At 41.2% G+C, this 15,769-nt stretch overlaps 2 protein-coding genes across 2 annotated transcripts in view; both read right to left on the bottom strand.

The window, feature by feature from the left end:
• TDRD12 (tudor domain containing 12) overlaps window positions 1-5,150 on the bottom strand; it is a 37,095-nt gene extending 31,945 nt beyond the window's left edge. Inside the window, exons 1-5 of the mRNA XM_075715037.1 lie at window positions 5,130-5,150; window positions 3,760-3,921; window positions 3,323-3,459; window positions 2,022-2,141; window positions 567-622 (exon numbers count right to left, since the gene is read on the bottom strand). Coding sequence (XP_075571152.1) covers window positions 567-622; window positions 2,022-2,141; window positions 3,323-3,459; window positions 3,760-3,921; window positions 5,130-5,150 — 496 coding nt within the window. The remainder of the gene's footprint in view (window positions 1-566; window positions 623-2,021; window positions 2,142-3,322; window positions 3,460-3,759; window positions 3,922-5,129) is intronic.
• Window positions 5,151-10,243: 5,093 nt separating this feature from the next.
• NUDT19 (nudix hydrolase 19) lies at window positions 10,244-15,552 on the bottom strand. Its single transcript, XM_075715039.1, has 3 exons — window positions 14,851-15,552; window positions 12,738-12,945; window positions 10,244-11,631 (listed from the first exon to the last, which is right to left on the bottom strand). Exons 1-3 carry the CDS (start codon window positions 15,550-15,552, stop codon window positions 11,405-11,407), a joined length of 1,137 nt encoding a protein of 378 aa, XP_075571154.1. The 3' UTR covers window positions 10,244-11,404.
• Between the last annotated feature and the right edge of the window lie 217 nt (window positions 15,553-15,769).

Genomic DNA, 15,769 nt, shown 5'->3' with positions numbered 1-15,769 from the left:
CTGGATGACCTACTGAAACACCAAACATGGGAAAGGACAAGAACAGATTGGAGAAAAAGCAGTTCTAGCTTACTAAATAACTACTTGGAGCTCAATCTATTTGTTAACAACTATAATAAAGATATTCTTCTGAGCTGGTGCTTACATCCTTGTCAGAAAAACAACTGAAAGGGTAAACTTCCAAGCCGTATCTTGCCATCAAAACTACAAAAATACAGCTGTGATGTTGATTCAAAGATTTAAGCTAAATACACAGAAAGGCTCCACTGTTCAAAACAAATGTTACATGAATGCTACCTTATTCAGCCTGTCCAAGAGCCAGATACCATCTAGTCAACTACCAAAATTTATGCAGCATGGAAGCCCACAGTACTCAAGATGCAGCTCCACAAATATTTTTGCCTTAGTCCATACAAAAAACCTTATGTAGCTCCTTTCTCTTTATTTTTAATATACAACATTCTTAAATATAATCAAATATGTAAACACAAGTACTACATTTCTCTAAGTTTATTTTTCCCAAAATAGAAGTTCCAATTAAGATTTTGGCAGGATGGTTTATTTACCTTTGAGAAGGTTTTGAAAATACTGAGTAGCAGCACTATCCCATCTTTTGGCTGGTCTAGGAAAATAAACACAACCAGTTATCCCACATGATCAAAAATTAAAATGGTAATTTTGGAAAAAACTTTGGATAACATAAAGAAATTATTTCAAGTCATGCCAAATCTTAAGAAGTGCACCAACTAGACACATTAGCAGAATCTTACTACTTAGAATGTAACTTCAGTCTTGATAATATTGTTTCAGCTCATCAATAAAGGGAACTGATCAAAAATTACTGGACATTGCTTGTCAAGGTATGATGGCTTACATCCAATCGTTAGAAATGGAACAGAATAAGCAAAAATAAAGCAAGAATCCACTTGTGGAACATATTAATTTAATAGATATTGAGCAATTTTGAAAAAGCACTTAAACACTGTAGTGCTGAAGACTGAAAGGTCTGTAGCAGAAAATCAAGTTCACTCTTTACCATCTTCTGCAACTTTAAGTATAAAATAAAAAAAGAATCAAATGAAGAGCACCATAAACAAAATATGACAATCTACTACTTTTTTTTGATAATTTGCAACGCTGGCCCACTCAAGATGTACACTATTCCTATCCAAACTAGGCTAATATTTGTTCTGTCAGAATGTTGGAAGTCAAATACTAATTTTGTCTTCCGAACAAGAGTATCAAAAAAAACCCCAAACCCCCAAACCTGAAAAAACCACCTGCTTGACCACCTGTAGTTTTGAGTATCCTTTAATGACACAAACCAAAGTAGCTTTCTATAGCTGTGGAACCACATTCCCCAGTGACCTAATGAGGTCCCTCCCAAGTTGGCAGGATCTTTGACAAAAGCATCCTGGAACTCAAGGATGCAAAAGCATTTTTCTTTACCACCAGATGCCCATGAAAACCTTATTCAAGTCCTTCAAAACTGCACTGAGAAAAAACTGACGTGAATATAAGGAAAGAGCAACAGGAATCCAAAATATGTCAAGAAAAAGAAGACAGAATGGGGAAAAACAAAGCTACCTATGAACAGCTATAGAACTTCAGCTCAGCTAAGCAGCATGCAACTACCACCAAAAAAAAAAAAAAAAAAAAGTATCACGAGTAAGATGAGCATCTGTAAGAAACAGCACATAAGGATAGATTAGTAAAGAAGTTCATGTGCTAGGAATCAAGAAACACAGCTCTGGGATGATAGACAAAAGGCAAGAACTGCCAGAAACTTGTCTAAACTCCTGAAAGTTTTTAAATAAGTATCAAAAGATTCAGACAGTTGAATAATAAAACCTGAACCATTAAGGAAGCAGTTCTGTTTAAGAACTGCTCCTCTGAAATAGAAACGGTTTTCCAAATCTGATTTCCTATGTTTTTACGGAAACATGATCTCTTCTAAAAAAATTCCTGCAATAAAACTTCACACTTAAGAATGAATAGAATACATTTAAAACTCTACTTACACAATTTTTGCAGTATCTTCACAGAAGTCGATACGCAATGTCACTGGCTTTGTGCGATACAGTCTACACTTTTTTGCTCTGTATGGGATCTGCATAAATGCTTCCAGTGCAACTCGAATGCTTAAAAACAAAGCAGAAAATAACCTAATATTACAGAGCAGGCTTTATGCTCCAGAAGTCACTGGCCTCATACACACCCTTCTATTACCCTGTATCCAACAATACAGTTCTTCCAGAAGTTTGGCTCCCACTGTGAAACACCCTGGAACCAGCATTTTATCTTTCTCTTCAAGAGAGGTGCTACCAGGAGAGAATTTATTCTTTATAAAACATAACTAGAGTGTTAATTTTATCCTTTATACTTGGTTTGGTTGGAGACTTTTAATAACCAGCAAGACACCATATGTAGCAAGCTTTTAAGATCCATATTTATCACTTTTGTTCAATTTTTTTACTTTACAATGAAAAAGCAGTGAATCACACACTTCTAATTGAACATATTTTAAACTCAGGGCACTGTCAAGTTGTTTTCCAATACAGCAACATTCAATTTAAAACCACTATTTAACTTAAGATTTTGTTATAAATATTTTAAATAAGCTTTTTAAAATTGTGGAATATTAAAAAAAAATTTCGTAAAGCTTCTTGTACGCAATTTGTGTATTATTGCACTAGAGAAATGAACTTTAAATCTAGTCAAGAGCTGGAACAGTTATTTTTTAGAACATATTTTTCACGATTTTAGAAACAGCAGGGTTCATACGGGTTTTATTAAAAACCCAGAACCTGTGAAAACTCACCTTTTTTGCACCAAGGCAAAACAGACCATCAACTCTTACTAAAGTAAACAAGCTAGTAAACTGCAGTAGGAAGAACCCCACACATTTGTATCTAGATGTTAAACGCTGGTTCCACAAGTGAAACCCTGCTTCCATATATGCCTTGTGAATGACCTTCGCTGGTTATAATTTTTTAATGTATAATCACTTAATAATGGAGGAAAGTATATATAAATAATGTTAACTGGCAATCATACAATTCAGTCATAACAAACTGACATTATTTCTATTTCAAATCTTTAAAAAAACAAAAACTACAATGAAAAGCGTCTTTAAAAATTCACAAAACAAAGACTGGTTTGCATCCACACTTGCAAGGGCCTATGATATGGCTAGCAGACCAAACCCACATCTCAATTAAACCAAAGCCTTGTCACTAGCCATCTAAATAAATAATAGTATCTGTATGCATTAACTAACAAATACATTTCAGTGACACCATCAAAAACCCCAAACACTTACTCCTTTGATTTAACAAAAATGTATTTGGCATAATCCAGAAGAAAACATTCTGCTTGATAATCATCTGTACAGTACATGATTGACTTAATAACCGCTCTACACCAGCATTTGAGTTCCTCACTGAAAACCACACAAATCTGAAAAAGAAAGAACAAGACAGCCAGTTCTTATAAATGGAGCGAATTACACTCAGTTTTTTTAGAGGCAAGAATATAGTATTTATTATACAGCCCTCAATTTTCTTTTTAAAATGCAAGCATTGCAGCTTACGTAGTTATTAAGTTTACAGATAAAATAACCCATATAGATGCCATTATCTACTTTTCTGCATAGCAATATTAAAAAAAGATTAATGCTTATCTTTGATACTTCACCCCCAAACCAATACAAGTAACAGATTATTTCTCTCTATCTGCACAATACAGCAATGATTTTACCTGGCCTTCTTCTACCGTTACTGGTTTTACTTCATCCGCATCTTTATAAGATTTGTCATAGAACTGATTCATTTCAGCATTCAGGTTTTTATATTCTATTTCATCAACTATGTAAGGCCCACATCCTTTCATAGTAACCCAAAAGCAACCTGGATCTTCAATCTGGGGCAAGGGGTAGATAACAATAACAAATACTATTAGCGCCTGCCAAAATGGTAGGGTGTTAAGAACATCTGAGCAGCAAATGTAAAAATAAAACTTAAAATCTTTAGTAAGGCACCTTAAAAATTATGGTGACTGATACTTAGCATACAGAATGTTGACAAGCAAAACATCTTTCAACTTCAGACCACTAGTTCATTAAATGACTTCTCAGCTTGCAAGTTTCTTCAGTGCTGCAATTAATGGCATGCGCAGTCTAAAAGCTAGTAGCATTATCTAAAAAGTTGGTTAAACCAAACAGTGGGTAAAGTGCAAAGACATAAAGCTTTTTACTTCTGTATTGTCCTCAAGAAGTATGTATAAAAAACCCAAAGCACACACCAATGGGCTTTTCTTCATGCTCAAACGGTCTACAGGACAGTCAGTTTCTTTAAAATGTGGTCATGGCTTTCTGCTCAGCCTTTGTGAACCTTTATATCGCAGTCTTTCAGCTGATCTGGGTCCCCAGTTGTTATGGGTTAATCCCAGTACGCAGCTGAACACTACACAGTGGCTCCCTCACCCCCGTGCAGTGGGATGACTGACAGAATTGGGAGGGCAAAAGTGAGAAAACTCATGGGTTGATACAAAACCAGCTGAATAGGTAAAGCAAAACCTGCGCATGCAAGCAAAGCAAAATAAAGAATGCATTCATTGTTTCACATTGGCAGGCAGATGTTTGGCCATTTCCAGGAAAACAGGGCTTCATCACGCATAACGCTGATTTGGGAAGACAAATTTGATAACCACACAGATGCCCCCCTTTCCTCCTCCTTCCCTGCAGCTTTTATCGCTGAGCATGACATCATATTGTACAGAGTATCCCTCGGGTCATGTCCTTGCTGTATTCTGGGAAACTATTTTTCCATGATCTCTTGCAGAATTCAGTAGAATCTAGTACTATACTACACTCTATATAAGATTATGTGGCACATCTTCCATCTTAGATTTTAGCTGCATCCCTACTGACCTCCTTTGAGACAAAACAAATATAAACACCTGAAAGATATGACAAAATGTAAATAATCCATATATGACCCCACACATGTAAGAAAGTGCTGCTGAATGGAAATACAGAGGCATCATCTTATTTGTAAATCTGACTTCCAGAGAGTTGCACTGAAATAAACAAAGAGCAATCCTTTAGACTTTAAAAAACACCAGAATACCTCTAATACCAAGACTTCCATGTTTCGCAGCTAGAGTCTTCCTCAACACTACTGTAAAAGAACAACAAACATTTGATTAACCATTTTTAAAGTCATCATTTGTTTCGAAGCATATCTAAAGACCTAAAGCAAACCTATAGATTTTTGCTACTTGTCTCAGGAGTATTAGTCTAAGCAACTGATTTACACATATCAAAGGGTTCAAACCAGCCTTCTTAATAAGGCACTATATGAAAGCCGAATTAAGATTTGCCATCCATGTTTATTTACATACGACCACATCAATTTTTAGTGCACCAAAACACACCTGTTATCCTCAACCTACTTACAGTATATAGCTGCTTATCTTACATTCAAAGGCCAACAGAAATAGGCTGATTGAAGACAAGGGCTACTACAATTTATCTACATGACCAAACAGACAGAAACATCAAGGGGAAATGTTTACATCATTTAAAAAAAAAAAAAAAAAAGAAAAGCCTAACACAAAAGAAGAGTCCTAACCTTAGCAAACAATTGCAACATAACAGAGATTTTTACCGGTATGTCACATTACATTCATCTGCAATGGTACGTATCATTCCTAGGAATTACAATGGAATAATAAAGTACCTACAGACTGAAGTAATTTGCATTTAATTTTGGCACAAACCACTACATCACAACATCATCACTGCAGTGTCTAGCTTCGCACTGGAATTCACACTGGAAGTAGATGCCTCATGAAATGTTTTGGTGGAAGTAGGTGCCTAATAAAATGTTTGGGGAGAGGAAATTCAGAACATTGGCTAATCTCTCAGTTTGAGAGGTACAAAACCAATAAATGACCTACCGAAGTATCAAGGATAAAGCACGCACCTGTAAAAGGCTAGCTCTCGTAATACGTTCCTAATAACAACATACCTATTTTGTTATTAAGAACTAAAGAACACAAATGTTTGCTCAAATCCTATACTCAACGCTAAGGATATTTACCTTGTAAAGATTCAAGAGGTCACTACGCCCCTCACCCCAAACTGCTACCTTAAGAAAAATGTAACCGGAAAAGTAAAAGGGTGCCTCTCCAGCCACACAAGTCTGATACAAACACTCCTAGAAAAACCACACAACTCGCCATCCCAGCCTGTCCCCCCCAGCCAGTCTTACTCCATCTAAGAAGTCCACACCTAAGAGGCACAGGACAAAGGAATTAGAGCACGGTAAAAGGTGAAAGACTGCTGCGGAACTATGTTTTGGCTTTATTCCCTTCCCCGTTTCCTTCATATTCTGCTTTAGTTTCACGCTCTTCCCCATAAAAATAAACCCCCGAACCTTAGTCGCCAACGCCACCGCGGCCGTAAGCGCCCAAACGCAGCCCCACACAAACCCCCTGCCGCGCTCCTCCGAAGCCTCCAGAAGCAGCCCGCTGCCCCGCCTTCCTTCCCGCCTTCCCGCCTCCACAGCGGCGCACGCGCGGGCGGGCCGCACACCGCCCTGGGGCGGCGCGCGCACGCGGGGCTCCGCCGCGCCTTTGCTGCGCACGCGCGGCGCCGAGGCGAGGCTGTCGGCGGGGCGAGGGGAGGCGAGGCCGGAGTGCGGTGGTGGCGCATTCTCCGCTCTTTAAGCGTAGTGTCGTGGCAAGTGAGAGTCTTGTCTTCCTGCTGTTCCCGCCCCGGGCGCGGAGGCCAAGAGTCGCCGTGCAGCATTGGCGGCGGCGCCTCAGGCTGGGCAGGGAAGGGGCCGGACGAGAGGGCGGAGGGGCAGCTGGAGGGCAGCGTCTTCCCGGGGCAGGGTTGCATCCCGCACCCTGAGGCGGTAACGGGCAGGGCTGCTGCAGCACGTGTCTTTCCCAGAGGCTGCAAAGTCTGAAGGCTGCAAACTAGGGCCACAAAAATGATCGGAGGGCTGGAGCCCCTCTCCTACGAGCCAGGCTGAGGGAGTTGGGGTTGTTCAGCCTGGAGAGGAGAGGGCTGCGAGGAGACCTTAGTGCGGCCTTTCAGTGCTTAAAGGGGGCCTACAGGAAAGATGGGGACAATCTTTTTAGCAAGGCCTGTTGTGACAGGACAAGGAGTAATGGATTTAAACTAAAGAAGAATAGATTTAGTCTAGATATAAGGAAGAAATTTTTTACAATGAGGGTGGTGAGGCACTGGAACATGTTGCCCAGAGAGGTGGCAGATGCCCCATCCCTGGCAACATTCCTGGTCAGGTTGGATGGGGCTCTGAGCAACCTGATGTGGTTAAAGCTGTCCCTGCTCACTGCAGGGGGGCTTGGGCTAGGTGACCTCTAAAGGTCCCTTCCAACCCAAAGGATTCTATGATTCTGTCATGCAGAGCATATTCTCGAAAGGTGTGTAAAATTACACAGATGGGGAGAAAGAACACCTGGCACTTCCCTATTGGAGTTCTGCTATGATAGTTAGATATATACATACCCACAACAGAAAACAGCTGTTGTAAATGTCCCATAGCATTTAAGGCTTAAAGAAAATGTTCACTCTCACATCTCAAGCTCTGCGATAAAGCACCTACCTTTTTTTTTTTTTTTAAATTCACTCTGTTGTACACTACCCTTTCCAGTCAGGCTTTTAAAAAAAAAAAAAAACAAAACCAAACCAACCATAAAGTGTTTCAGGCCTGATTTGGTTTTGTAGAAGGCTGCACAGACAAGGTGCCAACCCAAGAGAAGGGGATAAAACATGCAGCTGGGAAATAAAGCCCACCTCTTACGGGCAGAAGCCCATACTTGGGAGTTGCTCAACATTCTGAAACTAGAGCTTTAATCATCAATATTTTTAACTTAAAAGCCATTTATGCTTGCATTTAACGGTTGTCATCCCTTTCTATGTAAAACAGTATATTTTTGTTACTTTTGGGGGTTTTGTGTAACTTTTTTTGTCCTTTGGCCTTCAAGCTCCCCCTACTGGACCATTTTGCTTTTGTTAGTGGGGAACAAAAAAAAGTTGAGGACAATCAAAGATGGAGAGGCAGACAGTTCACTTAAGATATGGATTTAGTATTGAAGTAACTGTTTTTGACACACAGCAAAACTTATATTAGAATTAAAGGCATAATGTTCAGCAAAACGCAGGTGTGTAAAAACTGCTGTAAGAATCTAACCTGTACCTAGGTTGCTGAATAACCTCTTTCCTAAAAATATTTTCTCTTGATAGCTACTTTCTACCACAAAAGGAAGCTGTTAGAACAACCATAAGGTACAGAACAATAAATCATCAGGGAAGCTCTCCAGCAACTATGAAAGACTATATTGCAAAATAAAAGCAGTTGCAGATTACATAATTTCTTCATTTTTTTAATTTTCTTATATATATTGTTTTGTATATTTGAATTCATGATCTTGAGGGATATGGGCCAGATGAAGTGTAAAGTGAAGACCCTGAATTTTAGGAGAGTGAACTTTCAGTTGTTTGAGGAACTAGTGGATGGGAGCCCCTGGGAAAATGTCCTTAGTAATAAAGGAGCGGAACAGAGCTGGCAGCTCTTTAAGGATGTTTTTCCTAAATACAAAAGCTCTTGATTCCCATGTGTAAGAAGTCGGGCAAGGAACGCAGGAGACCAGCATAGCTGAGTAAGGCCCTTCTGGTCAAACTGAAGGGCAAGAAAGAAATGCATAGGCACTGGAAACAGGAATATGTATCCATAGGGAAGAATACAGGGGCAGCATCCCTGTATTCTGGGTGTATAGGAGTGCGATCAGGAGAGCTAAGGCACAGCTGGAGCTGAATTTGGCAAGGGATGTGAAGAAGAATACTAAGGGCTCCTGCAGGTACGTTGGTCAGAAAAGGAGGACTTAAAAAATGTATACACCCTCAGCCCTTTGATAAATGGGATGGGAGATCTAGTGACAACCCACATGCAGCTCTGGAGTCCCCTGTACAATAAGACAGACAGGGACCTGCTTGAGTGGATCCAGAGGCGGGCCATGAAAATGATCAGAGGGCTACAGCACCACTCATGTGAAGACAGGCTGAGAGTTGGGGCTGTTTGGCCTGAAGAAGAGAAGGCTTTGGGGAAACCTTATTGTTGCCTTTCAGTACTTAAAGGGGGGCCTATAGGAAAGCTGGAGAGAGACTGTTTACCAGGGCGGGTAGTGACTGCACAAGGGGTAATGGTTTTAAACTGAAAGAGAGTAGATTTAGATTGGATATATGGAAGAAATTTTTTACAGTGAGGGTGGTGAGACACCAGAACAGGTTGCCTGGAGAAGTTGTGGATGTCCCATCACTGGAAGTGTTCAAGGTCAGGTTGGATGGGGCTTTGAGCAACCTGGTCTAGTGAAAGATGTCGCTGCCCATGTCAGGGGGTCTTGGGTTAGATGATCTTTAAAGGGTCCCTTCCAACCCAAACCATTCTATGGTTCTATTACCAATTATCGCAGATAGGGTATTTTTTTTAAGCCTCTGTCTGCAGGAACAGAATAGTTTACCATTGTTGCTACACAACAATAAAACAGAAATAATTTTGCAAGTGTTTCTCCGTCCCCCTTTCCTGGGCTGAGAGAATAACCTTAATTTGCTGCATTACTGTCTACCAGCTCAAAATAAGGAATCTTGGTTCTACACAGAAAGTGAAAGAGAGAGCCCAACCAATAGCACATCTTTATCAACGCTGTGTCTTGTTAAATTTGTGTATGTTCTCATTGTAACTTGTAAAACAGCCTAGCCATTACTCAGATGACTTATTTTGCCTATTGTTAATAAATAACGTAATCATTTTGAAGCCAAGATATCTGTTACAATAGACAGCACAAATATGATCATAAGCATGCCTTTCCCTCTTGTCTTCCTAGTACTACAGTGTCAGTGTTAATCTCAAAGCTAAAAATCATGTAAGACAGCCATACAGGGTACTTTCTTTGCTTTCTCTACTCTCCATTTTAATTATCCTGTTGTGTTCATGTTCAGAAGAGTTAGCCAGAATATTCTGAAGGAGATAATATACTGCATAACATGCAGTATAAAAAATATACTGCTTCACATGATCCATGTTTAGCAGAGGTATACAAATTTCAACAGGTTCTGCAAAACCACGAACAGTCTGAGCATGTTCAGAGAGAAGAGAAAGACACACATTTTTTCCAATCCAAATGAATGCTACAAAGGAATTCAATTTAATGAAAATGTTGTGGAAGGTTTTAATTGAAATACAGAACAAAAGCTGAAACAAAGATTTTCGAACAACTTTACCGGCTAATCTCAAGTCATCATTCATTCTCTTTCCAGATAAAGAACTTACAGCACTGCTCCATTTATTCCTCTTATTGCACAAAAAAGACAAAACTGAACAAACAAAAATCCAAAACAAAAAAGCAAGCAGCAATCCTTCCTCTGAAGTTCTTAAATCTCACATATATTTAGCAAAGTAGTTGAGAAGCAGAATGTGGGATGTTGAAATATGGAAGTGGGTGTTTCCAAGGTAGTACATTATTCCCTGAAGTTGTTGGTATCTTTTTGAAGCTAAATAATTTCTTTTTCTATGTTTTAAAGTGCTAACAACTTGAAGATAAACATTATCATGAATAAAAAGGATGTTGAGAATGGACTCAATCTGATAAGACAACTTAGTTTGTCTAAATTATCTCTACCTTTGAAAATTGTAAAGTTTTGGATAGATTACCATTAGTAGAAAGAATTTAGGTATATCAAATATAAGTGCTAACTTTATAATAATTTTTTTAAAAAGTGAATTTGAGCTAATACATCTATATATACATATATACACTGTTTTTTTTCCAGAAATGAAAGAGAGAATAGACTGGGAGATGTCAGCAGATATGGAATGGGAGATTTCATTCATTCCTAGACACACATTACAGTTGTCTAATGGACAACTTTGGGAAGCATAGTAAAAGAATTCTTCAACTCAAAACATACTTCTTCTGAACATAATATGTACTTAAATTTTCAGTGAGAAAAGGACCTGTGTGACCCAACAGACCAGTATTGCAGCATATTCTGCAATTAGTGTGTAAGTAGAATAAGGCGGTAATGGCTCAGTATAATTACCATCAAATTGCATGTAAGGTAATCAATAATTAAGTTGATGGTTATGATAAATTTTCAGTAGCCTCTAAACATCATGACTGACACATCTGTGCTGTTTCAAAGACTCAAAAAATTAGGTACACATAAATCTCAAACCACACACATATGCAAAATGCTTTGGCAGCACAAAGGAATATTTTCTTAACTATTTGGCAATGGTTAGAAAGGACCAAAAACACAGTGAACATGTCTGTAATTAAAAAAATATTCTAGCTTTAAACCAAACAGTTATTATAATCTGCTTTTGTAATCTGAAGAACCAGAGTTTATCATCAATGGATTCCTATGTTTATATTTTGCTTGAATATTAACATAGACAGCAAGATTGTTGATGTTTTTTATTACTATCCTGTGAAATACACTACCCTCTTTCATGAGATCTTCAACCTTCTTATCTGTTGACATGGTTATTTTCTTTTCTCCTGTATAATCTGGATCTTCTGGGTATAACTCATCTCCTGGGGGCAGAAAAAAGGCTTTTTAGTTATACATTGCCTACCTTATTTATCAGCCTTTTGACTGAGTGGCGCTAGCAAATTTTTAATATTTATTAGGACATGAAACTGAGTGGAATGTATTTTACAATACAAAAGTAAATTGCCTCTAAACATCTTCAGATTTAAAGATACAGACATAAATTTCTGAAGTATATGTCAGTGACACTGCAGTGCGCATTCGAGGTGTTGGTTTGAATATTCCAGTGTTCTTGATAATACTAATACGCTATAATCACAGCCTGGTCAGACATGAGCTTACGTAATAAATGGAGAACAAGACAAATATTTTTCCAAGTGTATAAAGGTAGGTTACAGTAGGACTAAGAATAGAAACTGTTGTTCTGTTTTGCTGAAGAAAAGTGTTTTGCCATATAAATGCATGTTACTCTTGTGCAAGAGTGCTAATATACCACAAATACAGAAATTCTAGAGGTCAATAGTGACAAAAAAAAAAAAGATGGGAGAAAGCATAATGAAAAACAATCTAAAGAAGCAGAAAATAATAAATAGTAGGTGCATCTTTTCTTAAGGAGAAGGCAAAAATGTACATGATTATGAAACAAGACTTAAGTAGAAAGGGCAGGAGGAAAATAAATTAGTGTATCTTTTTAGACCACTGCCCTATCACTACAGTTGTGAAGACTGATACTGCAGCTATGCTTGATCTACTTGCCCTTACAAAGACAAACAGTAACTGAAGTAAATGAGAGTTCCCTCTGAAAAGGACTAAGTAGGAGGAGTTCTAATACATCCTTTGGATTGAAAGAAGTTGAAATGCTAGAATTTCTTTGTAAATAAACATATTAATGGCAACCATATGAGACAATGAGATTGTGAGTAAGTACAGAAATAACTATGCTGTCTGTCTGATTCAGTAGCTTGGCTCTGACAGTAGCCATTATCAACTGTATCAAAGAAGGAAGCCAAACAGTAGAAAAAGCATGCAGTAACTTGACTTAAAAGAATATTGTCCTTACAGTTATGGACGGATTTATGTTATGTGGCTTGAGTATGTATTAATTCCCAAGTTTTTTAATATTTAAAAAAACCTTAATCTGTTTTCTTACCTGGCAATAGCTGAATGTAGCCATCTGAAGCAGTTAACATCACAGGCATCCAACGTTCACATCCCTCTAGAGCTCGATCAGAGCTGAACTTGTGTAACTCACGGAGTGAAGAGAAGTTGCACAGCCTACACAATTCATAGAACTGAGGTGGAGCAAACCATATTTCTTGAGATTTAAAGCGTTCAATAGCTTCTGGAGGTGATGACCACTGTAAGATGAAAACAAGCCTTGAAAGAACAGTTTCATCAGCAGATAGAAAGTATCAGTAACTTTAAAAGCCGTTAGTAAGGAGGCCTTTACAGAATAAGAGCTTGAAACAGTCCAAATTTTCTGAAAACAATAAAACCCATGTATAAACTATACCAAAATAACAACAACAAAAATAAATTTTAAAAAATTGAAAAAAACTAATGAAAGCAATCTATTAAAATTACTTTATCCTATAAAAATAAATAGTTTTTATTTTACATGTAGGCATGGCAAGTTTGGAAACTAAAATTGAGACTTGTTTTAGGGGCCTGACTAAAAGTCCACTGAAACCAGCAGAAAACCTTAAACTTGATGTGAACTCAGAGGTTCCTCCTGATGCTTCAGGAATTAAAAGTACCTTTAAACATGCTTCGTGTACACATTGTTTGCAGAGCCTGAACACCCAGCTATTCATGCTTAAACGCTGCATTGTTCTGCATGTTTAAACTGTTACTAATCTTCCTTTCATCTCACATGGTGAATTTGAAATATAAATGTGTGCATAAGCATTTGCAGTAGATTTATGCCGTTATTAACAAGCTTGCAACAAACATGAACTCTTTTGAAGATAAGATCTTGGGTACTTTTAATTTTCTGTAGCAAGGTCTGTTCAAAAAACAAATATAGAAACATCTGTAATACCAAAATTGTTAGGTAAACATTTAAAGAACTGTCTCGTTTCTCATCTAATTTGCTTTCAAACTTTTCAGAATTCTAGAATAACTTGAAGACCCTAATGTACCTGACCCTGAGCTGTCTTAAGAAGTTTTTTTCATGTTTTTTACTTTTACGCCCTCCAACTAAAAAAAGAAAAGTAAAAAAATCAATGTAGCTCAAAAAATGGTTCTAATAATACACTATTGCATCAAGTTTGTATGTTACTTAATATTCCAAGTAACTACAAAAGAGAAATTACTAGCAGCTCTTGCAGTCCTGGAACACTGTACATAGCACATGGATCTCTCCAAGCATGCTGAATGTTCAGAGTGTAATGGCAATACTCCATTGATACTGCACGAATGAATGTATAAAGTGATTACTTGTCATCCATCCGCCTTTGAAAGATACAGTAATTCGAGGTGAAAATGATCTGATGTGAGACACCTCCTATGCCATTGCCCTGGTTTCAGCTGGGATCATTTTCTTCCTGGTAACTGGCACAGTGCTGTGGTTTGGATTTAGGATGAGAATAATGCTGACAACACACTGATGTTTCAGTTGTTGCTAAGCAGTGCTGACACCACTCAAGGACTTTTCAGCTTCCTCTGCTCTGCCAGGTGCACAAGAAGCTGGGAGGGGGCACAGCCAGGCCAGCTGACCCAACCTGGCCATAGGGCTATTCCATACCATATGGCGTCATGCCCAGTATAGAAACTGGGGGGAGTTGGCCGGGGGGCAGCGATCGCTGCTCGGGGACTGGCTGGGCATCGGTCAGCGGGTGGGGAGCAATTGCATTGCGCATCACTTGTATATTCTTTTTTTATTATTATTTTCTCTTCCTTTGTCCTATTAAACTGTCTTTATCTCAGCCCACGGGTTTTACTTCCCCCCCCGCGATCCTCTCCCCCATCCCACCGCGGAGAGCGTGAGCAAGCAGCCGTGCGGTGCTTAGTTGCCGGCTGGGGTTAAACCACGACAGCCAGAAAACTTCATGTGGCGGGACCGTCACGAAACACCCTCTTGTGCCAGCAGTTACAGCTGCACGTTTGGTTACGGGGGCGGCACGGCCACTGACCGGAAGGCGAGGGGTACACGGGAGAGGATTACCACGAAGATGCAGCCTCCCTTCCCTTTTCTCACACCTTAAGGGAGCGTCACCGGTCGGCTAGAGACCTCTGGGCGCCCACGCGGTGGCCTTTCTTACCAGGAAGGCCGTCACCTCTTGGTCGTCCTGCGAGGTGTGGGGCGGCCGCTCCTCCAGGCAGCAGAGGTAGAAAGCCGTGTCGTAGCGCCGGCCGCCGCGACCAGCCCTGCCGACGGGGCTCAGCCAGTTGCTCCACTCCTGCAGCGCCCAAATGTTGGGGACGCAGCCCAGGTGCCGGCAGAGGTGCAGGAAGCGGGCCGGGTCCTCCTGCACCCGGCGCCGCCACTCGCTCAGCTCCGCGGCGGGGGGCAGGCGCTCCGCTGGCAGCGGGGGGGCCGGGGCGCCCTCCGCCGCCGGCCCGCGCCCCGGCGCCAGCAGCAGGATTCCCGCCTCCTCGAAAGTTTCCCTGATGGCGCAGATGCGGAAGGCGACTTCCCCCGGCAGCGGCGAGCCCAGCCGCCTCCGGTCGGTGGCGAAGAGCGGGGCCCGGCTGCTGCCGAGGGGCGGCGGCCTGACGAGGCCCAGCCCGCACTGCGGCGAGGCGGGCAGCAGCCCGAGCCACTCAGCGGAGAAATCCGCCGCCTCCACCAGGCCCCCCGGGAAGACGTGGGCGCTGGGCATGAAGCCGCTGCGGGAGCTCCGCTGCAGCAGCAGCAGCTCGTAGTCAAAGGGGCCGAGCGGGGAGCGCGGCGGCCGCGCCGGCGTGCCCGCCGCCAGCAGCAGCGTGGCCGCTTCCCTCCAGTGCCGCAGCCGCGAGTTCATCTTGAGGGGAGGAGGAGGAGGCGGCGGCGGCGGCGGCGCCCGCGACCGCGCTGCGGGGCCGCCCGGCCGCCACCGCCGCCTGCGCTCCCGGAGGAGCCACTGCAGCCGTCGGCGGCGGGCGGGGGAGCCCGGCGGGCCTCGGGCGCGGCGGCGGCCGGCGCGCAGCTCCGCCGAGTGAGGGCTTGGCCCGCCCAGAGGCGCGGCGGGGTGGCGGCCG

The sequence above is a fragment of the Pelecanus crispus genome, chromosome 8, assembly GCF_030463565.1.
Source record: "Pelecanus crispus isolate bPelCri1 chromosome 8, bPelCri1.pri, whole genome shotgun sequence".
NCBI classification, from domain to species: Eukaryota; Metazoa; Chordata; class Aves; order Pelecaniformes; family Pelecanidae; genus Pelecanus; species Pelecanus crispus.
Note: the sequence above shows the minus strand (reverse complement) of the source record. Positions and strands in the feature narration are given on the sequence as shown.

What these genes read in the sequence shown, in the direction of transcription:
- NUDT19 (XM_075715039.1), bottom strand. Translation starts at nt 15,552, where the DNA reads ATGAACTCGCGGCTGCGGCACTGGAGGGAAGCGGCCACGCTGCTGCTG. An exon ending in AAGAGGTGACGGCCTTCCTG is followed by an intron (nt 12,946 to 14,850) that starts GTAAGAAAGGCC and finishes TTCATCTTACAG; the next exon opens with TGGTCATCACCTCCAGAAGC. An exon ending in CTACATTCAGCTATTGCCAG is followed by an intron (nt 11,632 to 12,737) that starts GTAAGAAAACAG and finishes TTCTGCCCCCAG; the next exon opens with GAGATGAGTTATACCCAGAA.